At 38.9% G+C, this 17,400-nt stretch overlaps 1 protein-coding gene across 3 annotated transcripts in view; it reads right to left on the bottom strand.

Annotated features, from left to right (window-relative positions):
* RELN (reelin) overlaps window positions 1-17,400 on the bottom strand; it is a 515,960-nt gene that overhangs the window by 33,232 nt on the left and 465,328 nt on the right. For all 3 annotated transcript variants that reach the window (XM_050782664.1, XM_050782662.1, XM_050782663.1), the window contains exons 48-51: window positions 16,129-16,306; window positions 13,742-13,935; window positions 9,598-9,854; window positions 5,848-6,002 (exon numbers count right to left, since the gene is read on the bottom strand). In XM_050782664.1, coding sequence (XP_050638621.1) covers window positions 5,848-6,002; window positions 9,598-9,854; window positions 13,742-13,935; window positions 16,129-16,306 — 784 coding nt within the window. The remainder of the gene's footprint in view (window positions 1-5,847; window positions 6,003-9,597; window positions 9,855-13,741; window positions 13,936-16,128; window positions 16,307-17,400) is intronic.

Here is a 17,400-nt window from a genome sequence, read left to right as displayed (position 1 = left end):
AGCTCAGAAAGGCCAATTGCCTCTTTAGATTCTTCCTCTCTGGGCAGGGCATCTCTGGAAAAAAGGCAGCAGCGCCCAGTCAGGGACTTACAGATAAAACCTTCATCTCCCTGGGACAGAGCTCCTAGGGGAAGGGGTGCTGTGGGCACAGCTCAAGTAGACTTAAACATCCCTGCCTGACAGCTCTGAAGAGAGCAGCGGTTCTCCCAGTACAGCATTTGAGCTCTGATAAGGGACAGACTGCCTCCTCAAGTGAAACCCTGACTCCTGTGTATCCTGATTGGGAGACCCCTCCCAGTAAGGGCCGACAGACACCTCATACAGGACAACTCCGCTGACATCTGGCGGGTGCCCCTCTGGGATGAAGCTTCCAGAGGAAGGAACAGGCAGCAATCTTTGCTGTTCTGTAGCCTCTGTTGGTGATACCCAGGCAAACAGGGTCTGAAATGGACCTCCAGCAAACTCCAGCAGAGGGGCCTGACTGTCAGAAGGAAAACTAACAAACAGAAAGGAATAGTATCAATACCAGCAAAAAGGAGGTCCACTCATAAACCTCATCCAAAGGTCACCAGCATCAAAGACCAAAGGTAGATAAATCCACGAAGATGGGGAGAAACCAGCACAAAAAGGCTGAAAATTCCAAAAGCCAAAATGTCTCTTCTCCAAAGGATCACAACTCCTCGCCAGTAAGGGATCAAAATGGGATAGAGAATGAGTTTGATGAATTGACAGAAGTAGGCTTCAGGAGGTGGGTAATAAACTCCTCCAAGCTAAAGGAGCATGTTCTAACCCAATGCAAGGAAGCTAAAAACCCTGAAAAAAGGTTAGATGAATTGCTAACTAGAATAACCAGTTTAGAGAAGAACATAAATGACCTGATGGTACTGAAAAACACAGCACGAGAACTTCGTGAAGCATACACAAGTATCAATAGCCAAATTGATCAAGTGGAAAAAAGAATATCAAAGACTGAAGATCAAATCAATGAAATAAAGCGAGAAGACAACATTAGAGAAAAAAGAGTGAAAAGAAATGAACAAAGCCTCCAGGAAATATGGGACTATGTGAAAAGACCAAATCTATGTTTGATCGGTTTATCTGAAAGTGACGGGGAGAATGGAACCAAGTTGGAAAACACTCTTCAGGATATTACCCAGGAGAACTTCCCCAACCTAGCAAGACAGGCCAACATTCAAATTCAGGAAATACAGAGAACACCACAAAGATATTCCTCAAGAAGAGCAACCCCAAGACACATAATCGTCAGATTCACCAAGGTTGAAATGAAGGAAAAAATGTTAAGGGCAGACAGAGAGAAAGGTCAGGTTATCCACAAAGGGAAGCCCATCATACTAAGAGCGGATCTCTCTGCAGAAACTCTACAAGCCAGAAGAGAGTTGAGGCCAATATTCAACATTCATAAAGAAAAGAATTTTCAACTCAGAATTACACATCCAGCCAAACTAAGCTTCATAAGCGAAGGAGAAATAAAATATTTAACAGACAAGCAAATGCTGAGAGATTTTGTCACCACCAGGCCTGCCTTACAAGAGCTCCTGAAGGAAGACTTACATGGAAAGGAAAAACCAGTACCAGCCACTGCAAAAACATACCAAATTGTGAAGACCACTGATGCTATGGATAAACTGCATCAACTAACGGGCAAAATAACCATCTTGCATCATAATGACAGGATCAAATTCACACATAACAATATTAACCTTAAATGTAAATGGGCTAAATGCCCCAATTAAAAGACATAGACTGGCAAATTGGTTGAAGAGTCAAGACCCATCTCACGTGCAAAGACATCCATAGGCTCAAAATAAAGGGATGGAGGAATATTTACCAAGCAAACAGAAAGCACAAAAAAGAAGGGGTTGCAATCCTAGTCTCTGATAAAACAGACTTTAAACCAACAAAGTTCAAAAGAGACAAAGACCGGCATTACATAATGGTAAAGGGATCAATGCAACAAGAAGAGCTAGCTATCCTAAATATATATGCACCCAATACAGGAGGACCCAGATTAATAAAGCAACTTCTTAGAGACCTACAAAGAGACTTAGACTTCCACACATTAATAGTGGGAGATTTTAATACCCCACTGTCAGTATTAGATCAACGAGAATCAGCGAGACAGAAAATTAACAAGGGTATCTAGGACTTGAACTCACCTCTGGACCAAGCAGACCTAATAGACATCTACAGAACTCTCCACCTCAAATCAACAGAATGTACATTCTTCTCAGCACCACATCACACCACATAGTTTGAAGTAAAGCACTCCTCAGCAAATGTAAAAGAACAGAAATCATAACAAATTGTCTCTCAGACCACAGTGCAATCAAATTAGAACTCAGGATTAAGAAACTCACTCAAAACCACACGACTACATGGAAACTGAACAACCTGCTCCTGACTGACTACTGGGTAAATAACGAAATGAAGGCAGAAATAAAGATGTTCTTTGAAACCAATGAGAATAAAGACACAACATACCAGAATCTCTGGGACACATTTAAAGCAGTGTGTAGAGGGAAATTTATAGCACTAAATGCCCACAAGAGAAAGCAGGAAGGATCGAAAATCAACATCCTAACATCACAAGTAAAAGAACTAGAGAAGCAAGAACAAACAAATTCAAAAGCTAGCAGAAGACAAGAAATAACTAAGATCAGAGCGGAACTGAAGGAGCTAGAGACACGAAAAGCCCTTCAAAAAAATGAATGAATCCAGGAGCTGGTTTTTTGAAAAGATCAACAAAATAGACCACTAGTGAGACTAATAAAGAAGAAAAGAGAGAAGACTCAAATAGACGCAATAAAAAATGATAAAGGGGATATCACCACTGATCCCACAGAAATACAAACTACCATCAGAGAATACTATCAACACCTCTATGCAAATAAACTAGAAAACCTAGAAGAAATGAATAAATTCCTGGACACTTACACTCTCCCAAGACTAAACCAGGAAGAAGTTGAATCCCTGAAAAGACCAATAGCAGGCTCTGAAATTGAGGCAATAATTAATAGCCTACAACCAAAAAAAGCCCAGGACCAGATGGATTCACAGCCAAATTCTACCAGAGGTACAAAGAGGAGCTGGTACCATTCCTTCTGAAACTATCCCAAACAATAGAAAAAGAGGGAATCCGCCCTAACTCATTTTATGAGGCCAGCATCATCCTGCTACCAACACCTGGCAGAGACACCACAAAAAAAAGAAAATTCCAGGCCAATATCCCTGATGAATATCGATGCGAAAATCCTCAATAAAATACTGGCAAACCAAATCCAACAGCACATCAAAAAGCGTATCCACCAAGATCAAGTTGGCTTCATCCCTGGGATGTGAGGCTGGTTCAATACACAAGTCAATAAATGTAATCCATCACATAAACAGAAACAATGACAAAAATCCCATGATTATCTCAATAGATGCAGAAAAGGCCTTCGACAAAATTCAATAGCTCTTCATGTTAAAAACTCAGTAACTAGGTATTGATGGAATGTGTCTCGAGCTATTTATGACAAACCTACAGCCAATATCATACTGAATGGGCAAAAGCTGGAAGCATTCCCTTTGAAAACAGGCACAAGTCAAGGATGCCCTCTCTCACCTGTCTCTCCTATTCAACACAGTATTGGACGTTCTGGCCAGGGCAATCAAGCAAGAGAAAGAAATAAAGGGTATTCAATTAGGAAAAGAGGAAGTCAAATTGTCTCTGTTTGCAGATGACATGATTGAATATTTAGAAAACCCCATTGTCTCAGCCCCAGATCTCCTTCAGCTGATAAGCAACTTCAGCAAAGTCTCAGGATACAAAATCAATGTACAAAAATCACAAACATTCCTATAAACCAATAACAGACAAACAGCCAATTCATGAGTGAATTCTCATTCACAATTGCTACAAAGAGAATCAAATACCTAGGAATCCAACTTACAAGGGATGTGAAGGACCTCTTCAAGGAGAACTACAAACCACTGCTCAACGAAATAAGAGAGGATGCAAACAAAGGGAAAAACATTCCATGCTGATGGTTAGGAAGATCCAGTATTGTGAAAATGGCCATACTACCCAAAGTAATTTATAGATTTAATGCTATCCCCATCAAGCTACCATTGACTTTCTTCACAGAACCGGAAAAAACTACTTTAAATTTCATATGGAACCAAAAAAGAGCCCACATAGCCAGGACAATCCTAAGCAAAAAGAACAAAACTGGAGGCATCATGCTGCCTGACTTCAAACTATACTATAAGGCAACAGTAACAAAAACAACACGGTACTGGTACCAAAACAGATATATAGACCAATGGAACAGAATGGAGGCCTCAGAAATAACACCACACATCTACAACCATCTGATCTTTGACAAACCTGACAAAAGCAATGGGGAAAGGATTCCCTATTTAATAAGTGGTGTTGGGAAAACTGGCTAGCCATAAGCAAAAAGCTGAATCTGGATCCCTTCCTTACACCTTATACAAAAATTAAGATGGATTAAAGACTTAAATGTTGAGACCTAAAATCATAACCCTAGAAGAAAACCTAGGCAATGCCATTCAGGACATAAGTATGGGCAAAGACTTCATGACTAAAACACCAAAAGCAATGGCAACAAAAGCCAAAATTCACAAATGGGATCTCGTTAAACTAAAGAGATTCTGCACAGCAGAATAAACTATTATCAGAGTGAACAGGCAACCTACAGAATGGGAGAAATTGCAATCTATCCATTTGACAAAGGGCTAATATCCAGAATCTACAAAGACCTTAAAGAAATTTATAAGAAAAAAACAACCCCTTCAAAAAGTGGTCGAAGGATATGAACAGACAATTCTCAAAAGAAGACATTTATGTGGCCAACAAACATGAAAAAATGCTCATCATCACTGGTCATCGGAGAGATGCAAATCAAAACCACATTGAGATACCATCTCATGCCAGTTAGAATGACGATCATTAAAAAGTCAGGAAACAACAGATGCTGGAGAGGCTGTGGAGAAATGGGAATGCTTTTACACTGTTGGTGGGAGTGTAAATTAGTGCAATCATTGTGGAAGACAGTGTGGTGATTCCTCAAGGATCTAGAACTAGAAATACCATTTGACCCAGCAATCCCATTACTGGGTATATACCCAAAGGATTACAAATCATTCTACTATAAAGACACAGCACACGTATGTTTATTAAGGCACTCTTCACAATAGCAAAGACTTGGAACCAACCCAAATGCCCATCAATGACAGACTGGATAAAGAAAATGTGGCCACATATACACCATGGAATACTATGCAACCATAAAAAAGATGAGTTCATGTCCTTTGTAGGGACATGGATGAAGCTGGAAACCATCATTCTCAGCAGACTAATACAAGAACAGAAAACCAAACACCACATGTTCTCATAGGTGGGAGTTGAACAACAAAAACACTTGGATACAGGGAGGGGAACATCACATACTGGTGCCTGTCGGGAAGTGGGGGAGGGATAGCATTAGGAGAAATAACTAATGTAGATGACGGTTTGATGTGCAGCAAACCACCATGCCACATGTATACCTATGTAACAAACCTGCATGTTCTGCACATGTACTTCAGAGCTTAGAGTATAATAAAAAATATTTTAAAAAGTTTCAACTTGAAATACTTCAGAAATAAAATACTTTTAATCATTAAGCAATATATAGTTGAGTTGTATATTACTTTAATAGTAAATTTTACTTTTCAAAATATAAAGTCAATGAAATATGAGATTATCTTTTCTCTGATATTTTTGATTTGTTATATTGCTAATGTATGGTTGTTTATATAGCCAAGATCATAACATTTCACCTTGAATTGCATAATCCAGCCTTCAGTGGGAGTCAGGTCGTGGGTCACTGCATATACCTCCCGTCCGTCATGACTGCCACAGAGCATCACACCATCAGGGGACTCACAGAATCTCTCTACTGTGCAATCATCATGGAATAACCAGTGCTCATTCACTTAAAACAGAGAACAAATTTTTATGACAAATCTGTGACAAAAATACTTTAAGCAATACATAGAATTATTTTTATTTTTTATTTTTTATTTTTTTTTTCTTGAGACGGAGTCTCACGCTGTTGCCCAGGCTGGAGTGCAGTGGCGCGATCTCGGCTCACTGCAAGCTCCGCCTCCCGGGTTCCCGCCATTCTCCTGCCTCAGCCTCCTGAGTAGCTGGGACTACAGGCGCCCGCCACCGCGCCCGGCTAATTTTTTGTATTTTTAGTAGAGACGGGGTTTCACTGTGGTCTCGATCTCCTGACCTTGTGATCCGCCCGCCTCGGCCTCCCAAAGTGCTGGGATTACAGGCTTGAGCCACCGCGCCCGGCCATAGAATTATTTTAAGTAGAAACTGCTCATGTTGTATATACTCTATAGACAAAACACTAATGTAAACACATTGTTTCAGGAATGTAAATACTAGGAGGATTGCGATATATGCCCTTTGTCTGATATTAGTACACACACAACCATAGATATTAGTCTGCACATGAAAAAAAGCATATTGTATGCATTGTAAATGAAAAACAAAAGGAAATAACTAATTTTTTGACAGATATTTCACTTTTTAGGTAGCATATAAAGAAGGAGAGATAATTTTAATAACAGGATAGGAAAGAGGGTTCATTACTTCTATTCAAATTCTGAAAGTATTATCTGGGTAACTAAAAAGCTTGTAACGAATTTTTTTATAGCTTTATCGAGATATAATTGATATACAAAAATTACACATATTTAAAATATACATCTTGGCTGGGTATGGTGGCTCATGCCCGTAATCCCAGCACTTTGAAATGCTGAAGTGGGAGGATCGCTTAAGGCCAGCCTGGGCAACATAGCAAGATCCTGACTGCTGGAAAAAAAAAAATTAGCTGGTGTGGCAGTTCACACCCATAGTCTCAACTACTCAGGAGGCTGCTTGAGTCCAGGAGTTTAGGGCTGCAGTAATTTGTGATTGTGTCACTGCACTCCAGCCTGGGAAGCAGAGTGAGACCCTATCTCTAAAAAATTTGTTTTTAAAAATGAAATATACATCTTGATGACTTTGGAAATATGCACACCCTATGATACTATCACCACAAGCAAGGTACCAAATCGATCCATCACTTTCAAAAATTTCCTTGTATTCTTTTGTGTGTGTGTGTGTGTGTGTTTTTTGTTGTTGGGGGGTTGCTGTTTAGAACACCTCACAAGAGACATATCCTCTTAACATATTTTCAGTGCACAAGATCATCCTGTCAACCATAGACACTATGTCGTACAACAGATCTCTAGAACTTATTTCTTTTGCATGACAGAAACTTTATAGCTATTGAAAAAGTATTCCTCATTTCCCCTTTCCCCAGATCCTGGCAACCACCCTATTTAATTAGATAAACAAATGATTTTTGAGTTTAAGAAATGAGTTCATAACAAATGAGTTTATAACAAACTTGTTATAAAGGCTAATTTTAAGTCCTAAAATGTGAAGCCATATTTAATTTGGCCAAAAGTAAAATAAAATATTATTAAAGAGATTATTTAAGAAATTAGGATTCCAAGATAATACTGTTATAAATTTACCTTGGTAATGCTCTTAATATTTGATTATTTAGGTATGGATATTCAAGTATTCTGGATAAATATTTCTTTTAATAAGTCTTGACTCCTAAACCTGATTAACAGTTAACACTTTGAGGAAATGTACTCAGCAAAATACTACTGAAGGAATAGAGTTGGAAGAGTCTAAAGAAAACCTAAGTAGTAAGACTATGAATTGATTAATGCAGAGTACATCTTATGTGTTGATCCTCTCTCTCTCTCTCTCTCCCTCTCTCTCTCTGATTGTAAACTCACTTATGTAAACCATTATACAGGAAAAAAATAAATGAGTAATGAAGCAAAGTTCTGAACCAGATCTATGTAAGCAAATTTCAGTAACCTTCTTAAGAGAATATGACACTTAGTAGTGGTGAGGGACATTTTAAGCTTTTTCTGTTTACAAGTTTTTGTTTTTTTTTAAACAAGAGTGTTTCAAAGTAAATATCTGCTGTTATGTTATGCCACATAATATACTAATAAATGAAAGTGAAATTAACCTAAATATCCAGTATTATTGAGTATATAGCTACTAAAATTTTATATTCAAAGATATCTAAGGATATGAGGAAATGATAAGGATTTAATTATAAACAAAAAAAAGAAGCTATGACATATATAAGACTATAATTTTGTTAAAAATATGTTTATGTAAATGTACTCTAAGAATATATGCCAAAATATTGACAATGGTTATCCCCTGAGTGATTTTTATTTTCATCCTTATGATTTTATGTATTTTCTCAGTTTCACATTTTGAACATGTATACTTTTACAATAAAATATTAACTGAAATTAAAATTTTTAAAATTCTTCAAGTTTCGATTTTTTTTTTCCAGGACATGCTGTTCCTCCGGAAGATTCTTATCAGTCTTACTATTGTAAAAATGACTGTCCTTTCCATGCAAGATGCTAGGGGCTGAGCTGGGTGTGACAGAGTTCCACTGTCTGAATCAATACTGGCATAATAGTATATCTATCTTTACTGTTTAGATACATGTTAGTATGAGATATATAATGAATATCACTGCTTTGTCTGAAGATGCCATGTTTCATGTAGTATAACCAAATACATGGCATGGCAAAGATACATACTTAATACAAGACACCACTTTTTAAAAAGATGACCAGAATAGTGTCATGAAATGAAAACATTAAAAATGAGAGGATAGGCTGGGCGTGGTGGCTCATGCCTGTAATCTCAGCACTTTAGGAGGCCGAGATAGGCAGATCACCTGAGGCTAGGAGTTCGAGACCAGCCTCGCCAACATAGTGAAACCCCATCTCTACTAAAATTACAAAATTAGCTGGGCATGGTGGTGCATGCCTGTAATCCCAGCTAGTCTGGAGGCTGAGGCAGGAGAATTGCTTGCACCTGGGAGGAAGAGGTTGCAGTGAGCTGGGACTGTGCCATTGCACTCCAGCCTAGGCAAAATAATGAAACTGTCTTTAAAAAAAAAGAGAGGAGTACAAAGAGGTCCTTCCTGCTTCACCAGTATCGTTGAAAACCCCTATGGGGAATGAATGGTAACAAGCAAGACCTGGGACATGACCTAAGACATGAAATGCAAATGTGTCTGCCCTGTAGCAAAACAAAATACTTGTCTTCAGATATTAAAACAAATGACTGGGAAATGTCATTTGTTGGGTAGAAGATTTGGGTAGAAATCTTTAGCTTTCTACCCAAACTAGAAAACAGGAAACACTGAAAATTTTCTAAGAAAAGAAAATCATCCTGTTAATAAAATTATAGATTGCTATATTTAAAAAACACACTAGCTGGCTTGAATGAAAGAAAAGATTTAGTTAAAATGCCAACCAGGAAGGCTGAGAGGAACAAAAGGATGACACCCTTTTCAGTGTTTCTGCACCACTGGAACATTTGAAAAGGTTCCACACTTCGCCCCTTTGAAAAGACCCAAATCCAAACCACTGCATTTCCACTGGGCTTTTTATTTAGTGCTGTGCATAATTTACCTGAAGTTTTGTCTTCCATAAACATGTCAAAGGCAATCCTCCCGACAGGGCCGGCGTCTGCAGGGGAGCGCTCGTGCTGGGGCACTGGGGCGCTGCTGAAGGTGTCCAGCATAACGGTCCTTTGGTCAGCAGAGCCTGAGATGAGGACATTGTCAATGGCCCAGTCGTTCTGATCCAGGCCATCATGTCTTGGCTGCCACCAGCGGAAGCGAGTGGCAATCTCTTTAGCATCAGGAGGGAGAAGGATATTCACAAATCTATAGGAAAATGATGGGGGAGGGTGTGGGAAAGAACCCTTGTCAAATATCTTGAGTAAAAGATTTACAACCAGCCATAAGATACTATATGTCACATGGTAGGTGAGGGAAGGACATTAGCTAAAATAATTTTCAAAAACCACAATTAACTGGCTTAATTTTATGAAGTCTCAGTAGTCACTAAATTGAGGGAAATAGAATGTGAACAGATTCAAGTATCCTGGAACTACCAATTGGTTCTGTCTGTGGGCAGGCTTTGGAGGGACTGCACAGTTTTTTGCATACCTGGTTGGTATCTGTAGGCCTAGAGTATATGCACTTTGGTAGACATAAGCCAAAATGCTGACTTTTTTCTGTCACCTAGTGTTTGGCTTCTTCTGCTTCCTTCCCTGGCACCTTGTTTTTACTCTGTTTCCGTGAGTGCTGGCAAGTGACTTGGGGTATGGACACTGGATTGTGGGAGGACATTTGGACTGTCAGCCTGAGGGTACCAGGTCCATTATCAGTTGTCTATGGTGCAGACATTGACTTTGTTTATATGCTTTGTTGAAAATATTTAAAATTCTATATATTCATAGAAAATGTCATGTGAGAACCATGGGCTAGCAAGCCCAGCATGCTATCTATCCCTGTCTCACTCACCAGGGACAGACATGGAAAAATGTGGCTCCATGCTCCAACAGGAAACTGAATTAGCTAGAAATGAGGTCTAAAATGCCCCTTAATCACAATTATATATGAAAACCCAGGAACATATCAACCTTTTGTATTTATATTCATAACTCATAAAATCTGTCAGGGAAGATAACGTCCTTAGATTTACCATCCTCCTCACAAAGTATTTTTTTTTTCCCTGAGACAGAGATCTCACTCTGCTGCCCAGGCTGGAGTACAATGGTGCAATCTTGGCTCACTGCAACCTCTGCTTCCTGGGTTTAAGCAATTCTCCTGCCTCAGCCTCCCGAGTAGCTGGAGTTACAGGCGCGCATGCCACCACGCCTGGCTAATTTTTGTATTTTTAGTAGAGACGGGGTTTCACCATGTTGACCAGGCTGGTTTCTAACTCCTGACCTCAGGTGATCCACCTACCTCGGCCTCCCAAAGTGCTGGGATTACAGGCATGAGCTACCGTGCCCAGCCAGTATCATCTTATTTTTTTAAAATCTATGCTAATCTACCTCCCTTTAACCTCAAGGGATGCCTCTTAGTGTTTGCAAAGTTCCAAGGCAAGGCAACCAGTCCAAGTTCATCCCATGAAGCTCTTTAAACTGAGGGCTGCAGTGACAGTTGTTTTAATTCTTGCCTTTCACATTAAAGAGGTTTCATTATATTAGTTTTTTTTATACAATATATCCTTGTTGATTTTATTTTTCCTTCCTTTTTGTTTTCTGTCTTCCTTGAGGTACAGTGACCAGAACAGTAGGTAGTATTCCAGATGGAGGCCAACCAAGATTCATTCACAGGTAGGATGCTTTTAGTTGGATTTCTACAACTTGAATTTTAAATACTTCTTTCTATTATGCCATCATTCTATGCACCCTTTGGGCCATGATAGCCTAATGGATCTTAGTCTTAAGGAAGAACAGTGTAGACTAGAAAGTATGAAACTTAGACCCTCACCTGTGCGGGTACTGGCAGCCGGGAGACATCACCCTTTAGGCAGAGTCTTTTCCAAAGTCTATTTCCTCATTTTTGTCAATTTTGAAGCTCATTTGTCCTCCCTGCACCTTTTTTTTTTCTTTTTTGGTATGCTTATCTTATGAGATGTTCCTAAAATTTACCTCTATTGGTTTGGCATGTTTAATTACGTACTATCCAAAATCTGTCAGTTTCTGGAGGGGATACACAATCACGCTTCTTCACCCAGAGCAGTTATCTTTTACCTCTAGTTTTTCTTTCCTATTTCTAAATTAGTTTTTATTTTCTCTGATAAATCTTTGACCACATTTAAAAAATCTCTGGAATGGAAATTTACCTAAGGCTACTTGAAAGTCTAAATAAATTATGACCACTGTTCCTACCTCAATTTGTTTCCCCTTCAGAGAACTAAAGTAGATTAGACAGTTATGCTTTTACCCTACAGAAACATAACTCTCTTCTCCTTGTATGTTATGCTGCTTAAGTGTTCAGGAACTCATACTTGAGGTTTTTATAAATTCCTCCATCACGATGAAGAAAGCAGTTTACTTTGCTTGTCTGTTATCTCCTACTAATAGTTGAGCACAGGGTACTCTGTACCACTTGGCTTCTAGTTGGATTCCTTTATTGGCATCCAACTTTAATGCAAGTGGAAGATTTAAAAGTTTTTGCTTGTGGCAAAAACTACTGGTATTTCCTCAATGGCCATTCTCCCTTTCTTCCTTCCTAATAGGAGCCTGCCTTTTTATCCAGGTGACTGGTTGCCCAGAATAAAGACAGCATGTCCAGCCTTCCTTGCATCTGGGGGTGGCTATGTGGCTAAATTCTATAGCTAATGGAATATAAAAGGAAGTATGTGCAGCTGTTAGGAAATGTCCTTGAAGAGAGAGCACACCCTTCTCGCCTCAACCTCCTTCCTATAGACTGTAAAGTTGGGGAGCTAGTGGCCCTTTTGGACCATGAGATGAAAGTCACATGCTGAGTGGGGCAGAACAATAAGACAGGAGGAACCTGGGTCACTGGTGCTTGTGGAGCCACTATAGCAGTCCTGGAGTAGTTTTTTTTTTTGGGGGGGGATGTAATTTACATAGGAGAGAGAGAAAAAATTGTTATTTTGTGTTTCCTGCCATTGATAGCTGAACCTATTCTTAACTGATATATTGAATTTAAATTATCATTTATAAGATTCTTTTTATTTTACTCAAATTTTAGCCCATATCTGGCTTGCCATGCATTAAAGGATTATCTATGTTTCTTTTTTTTTTTTTTTTTTAAAAGATGGGGTCTTACTCTGTCACCCAGGCTAGAGTGTAGTGCCACAATCATAGCTTACTGCAGCCTCAAACTCCTAGGCTCAAGCAATCCTCCTGCCTCAGCCTCCTGAGTGGCTGGGACTATAGGCACATGCCACCACACCCAGGTAATTTTTTTTTTTTTTGGGGGGAAAGGTGTCTTGCTTTGCTGCCCAGGCTGGTCTTGAACCCCTGGCTTCAAGTGATCCTCCTGCCTTGGCTTCCCAAAGTGCTGGGATTACAGGTGTGAGACACCATGCCCAGCATGTGTTTCCTGTCTGGGTTCTATTTATTTCCTCTTCTCTTCGGCCTCCCCTTGGACCCTGCCTTTCTCTGTCTCTTTCTCATTCTTTCTCTCTTCTCTTTTCTTACCCTCGTCCTCCTCCTACTTTACTGAATATGCTATTTTCCTTCTTAACAACTCTTTGACATTTCTAATTGGTCATATTCATTGCATTTGGCCCTTCAATAATTTTTTTTAAATGACCCATACGTTGTGTTTATTCAAGGTTTTTAAATAAGGAGTTTAAAAATAATCTCTAGGCTTCTTAAGGATATTTACATTTTATTGTGTTTCTTTGCTTTCCAGTCCAAAATTCTCTAAAAACGGAGTGAACACTATATAAATATTTATTTATTTTTCTGTTTCCATTTTCCCAAAGCATTGCTGAAATTAATTATAATATACTAGTTAATTTCTGTGGGTTTTTGCACTGGGTTTATTCACCATTGGCATTGTGGTAGAATATTTCGTCTTATTCTGGGATGTGAAAACTAGTTGTTCTTAAAAACCCAAACCAGCTATTTATCCAGCTCAGAAACGCTTCTTCATTTCAGTCTCAGAGGCATCCTCTACTGAGGCATAAGTCTGAGGTCCCCCTCAGTCTCCTGTGATTGATTGCTGGTAGCAATCTTTGCTCAACGTACTCGTTATTAGATATCAAATCAAATACAAACCCGGGCTTACTGTACTGGTCATAGAAAATCTCCATGAGCAGGTTCCAGGTAATGCCTCCATTGACAGAATATTCCAAGAGAACACCTTGGTTACGGTTGTTTGGTGTAATCAGGCACCCATACATGAAGTAAAACTGGATGAACTCAGCATTAGTGAGGTTTAGATCCACAGTGACTAATAATCGACTACAACCCTAAGAAAAAGAAGTAAAATGAAACAAAAAACAAAAAAAACAGTGATAAGGAATCTCAGTTGCAGGTTATAGATTTTCTATGGTTTTTTTTTTTTTTTGAGACAGGGTCTTGCTTTGTCATCTAGGCTGGAGTGCAGTGGCACCATCACAGCTCACTGCAGCCTTGACCTCCTGGGTTCAAGCGATCCTCCCACCTCAGCCTCCCAAGTGGCTGGGACTACAGGTGCATGCCTCCATGTCTAGCTAATTTTTTGTAGAGACAGGGTTTCGTCATGTTGTCCAGGCTGGTCTTGAACTCCTGGGCTCAAATGATCTACCTTCCTCGGCCTCCCAAAGTGCTGGTATTTCCTTTCTTTTAATATTTATTTTGTAATACAAGCCACACAGTATTGTAGCACTGATTTTCTGACCCTGTTTCTTACTATGTGGGCTCTTAGTATTTTGCCTAGTACACAGTAGGTACCTAGCACATGTTTGCTGAACTTTGAAATTTCGGCATTCAAGACTTATTTACAGAGAACAACGTATTCCAAGATGATTTTCTCTTTTTATTTTTCCTTTTTTTAATATGAAAGTTTATTTGGGCCAAGGTTGAGTACTGCAGTCCAGGATACATTTCCAAGTTGTCTTGGCTGTTTTTTATTTTTCATAAGCAAGATGAGAGCTGGAACTAAGATAACTGTCCTTTATTTTTATTAAACTCTCTCCAGTTATTTTCAGACATTTATTAGATTTTTACAAATGAATCAACCACTAAGAAAACAGCACGCTGAGATGACTATTTTATTATTATTGTTATTTAATTTTTTGAGACAGAGTCTGGCTGGAGTGCAGTGGTGCAATCTTGGCTCACTGCAACCTCCATCTCCTGGGTTCAAGTGATTCTCTTGCCTCAGCCTCCCAAGTAGCTGGGACCACAGATGTGTGTTACCATACCCGGCTGATTTTTGTATTTTTAATGGAGCTGGGGTTTCACAGTGTTGGCCAGGCTGGTCTTGAACTCCTGACCTCAGGTGATCTGCCCACCTCGGCCTCCCAAAGTTCTGGGATTACAGGCGTGAGCCACTGTGCCTGTAAGTAGATGACTATTTTAATATGAAATTTAAAAATAGCCACATCTGGAAATTTTATAATTATAGAGATAATCTCTAATTATTGTAATGTTTTACATTTATACTTTGACATAATTTAATGGCATCTGTATTAATTTATTAATGTTGATATGTGGATTTGTTTTAGTTGAACATATGTGAAAAACTACTTTTAGTTCTAAGTGAGAAAAAGTATCCTGAACACTGCATTCTTTGTCAGTGTTGATGATTATAAAAAGCCTATATGCTATATGTCATCTTGTTACTCGAGCTAAAATGTTGAATATAAATAATGCACTTCATTGGCACAAATGTAAACTCTAAGGTAGGGCATGCTAAGGAAATAAAAAGCTGGCAGTAAATTTGTTATTTTACAACACTAATTTGTCTATCTAATCATGGTATAAAAGAAATTGTATTTTAAACAGAGTCGCCTTTGGCAGAAAAGTAGAGTGACTATAACATTTCTCAAAGAAAGTTTCGAACCTTGCTGCTGTCACTCACAAGATAATATGCTACACCTACAGATGTCTAGTAATGTCTAATAATTATTCTTTCCTGGATAATCTATACAAATGATTCATTGTTGTTAATAAATTCAGGAACCATTACAGCTCATTTTCCAGATTTTTGGCTCCTTAAATGCAAAATCTGTTGCAAGCTCAAGAGTTGTCAATTAAAAGGGCTCCATGCAGATGGAAGATTGCACAAGTGCTCTTTTCCAAGACAAACATTCACTCACATTCTTTTATAATGTGTACTTAAATATGCCCTGTGCTGACACTACCCTGAATAATTAAATTGTCTCAACTGATTTGTGGTAGAAAAATCCTGGGAATGATTAGTATTTTCTGATTCTTTAGTATAAAGCATAGCATAAAGTTATACTATATTTATTTTCTGATTACTTAGTATAAAGTATAGTATAAAGTTATCTTTACAGTATAAAGATTTGTATAAAGTTGCAAGTTCAGATCAGGGTTGTACATTTAGGGTAACTAACTCTGCATCTTGGTTTACCCATTAAACTTCAGAAGAGAGTCAGCTATTTGGAAGGAACTTAAGAGGAGCAGAAATGAATAACCAGCAGCCAAACACTCACCCCACTGAAATGGAGAGCCATTCCTGACGCCACGGCTCCACACACTGTACTCAATTTCCCTCCATTCACAGTCAGCCAGTTCTGGTTGGATGGAGCTCGATTGAAATTGTCTTTGAGTTGGGTTGGAAGAGAGGTCTCGGGGTCATCACAGTACAGGCCACCCCACTGTTCATCACAGCTGGGTGCAGAGCAGGAGAGAGGAAAAGTCAACATCAGACAAAGCCCCTGCAAGCTTGTTCTCAAATTAGTGAAGACTACTCTTTTCCTAGTCCAAGATGATGAAAAGTTACTGATTTTCAGAGAGCTTGCCAGAATTCACCTGCTCTCCTTAACTGTGCTTTAGGTTACAAATAATCTATGAATTAACTAACTCTAACATTTCCTAAGGTAGTGATTCAACGTTACAGGTGAAGAGGAAGAAGCAACTTCGAAGAGTCTACTAAAGGCCCATCTCTTATATCACAGAGCTCTGAATGGCTGATAAACAATGGGAGCTGCCAAAGTAAACTGGTAGGTCCGAATAATTTACAAAATTGGTCTTTTTAACAGAGGCTTTGAGCCACTTAGGAATCCAAGGGGCTATGGTTCTAACAGCAGAAGATACTTTGGACAATAACTGTTGCTTCTTATCAAAAGACTGACTTCCCTGTTTAGGGTGGAAGGGAACATGAAATATGACTAGGAGGCTCAGGGGTCTCAAGGGTTGTCCTGGGTATGGGCTAAAATCATTAGCCAAAAATAGACTTCCCAGGTGTATGGGGAAAGCATCTTCATTCATACTTCCCCATTAAACAGGATAATCTCGAAAATACAGTATAGAGGCCCACACACCATGGGTCTCTATGCTTTACATACACACACACACACCCCCCTTCATTTAAATTATTCCAAATATGCTGAGGTTCTCTAAGAGTAATATAATAGGCCTGTCCATCAAGTACCTCTGGTAAATTGACCAGACATCTACATACTCTCTTAGGCAAACAACACGGCAATATAAACAAACAACAACAAATGCATATCCTTACATATATTCAGACCTAAGTGAGAAAAATACTTATGATGTATTAGTTTTGGCCAGAACTTACTGAACTCCTGAACCTTTTCTAATGTTATTTTCAAGGCTCAAGTGTATTGCAGAAACACAGAAGGAAATAAAATATAGTTAATTATAATTCATCCATCTCCTGACAAGATAGCTATTGTTCAGTTCCTAATCTCTAAGCAAGAATGAAGATACAGTATCCATCAACTTCACTGTTAGCTCAAGAT

This window comes from Macaca thibetana, chromosome 3 (assembly GCF_024542745.1).
Source record: "Macaca thibetana thibetana isolate TM-01 chromosome 3, ASM2454274v1, whole genome shotgun sequence".
NCBI lineage: Eukaryota > Metazoa > Chordata > Mammalia > Primates > Cercopithecidae > Macaca > Macaca thibetana.
Note: the sequence above shows the minus strand (reverse complement) of the source record. Positions and strands in the feature narration are given on the sequence as shown.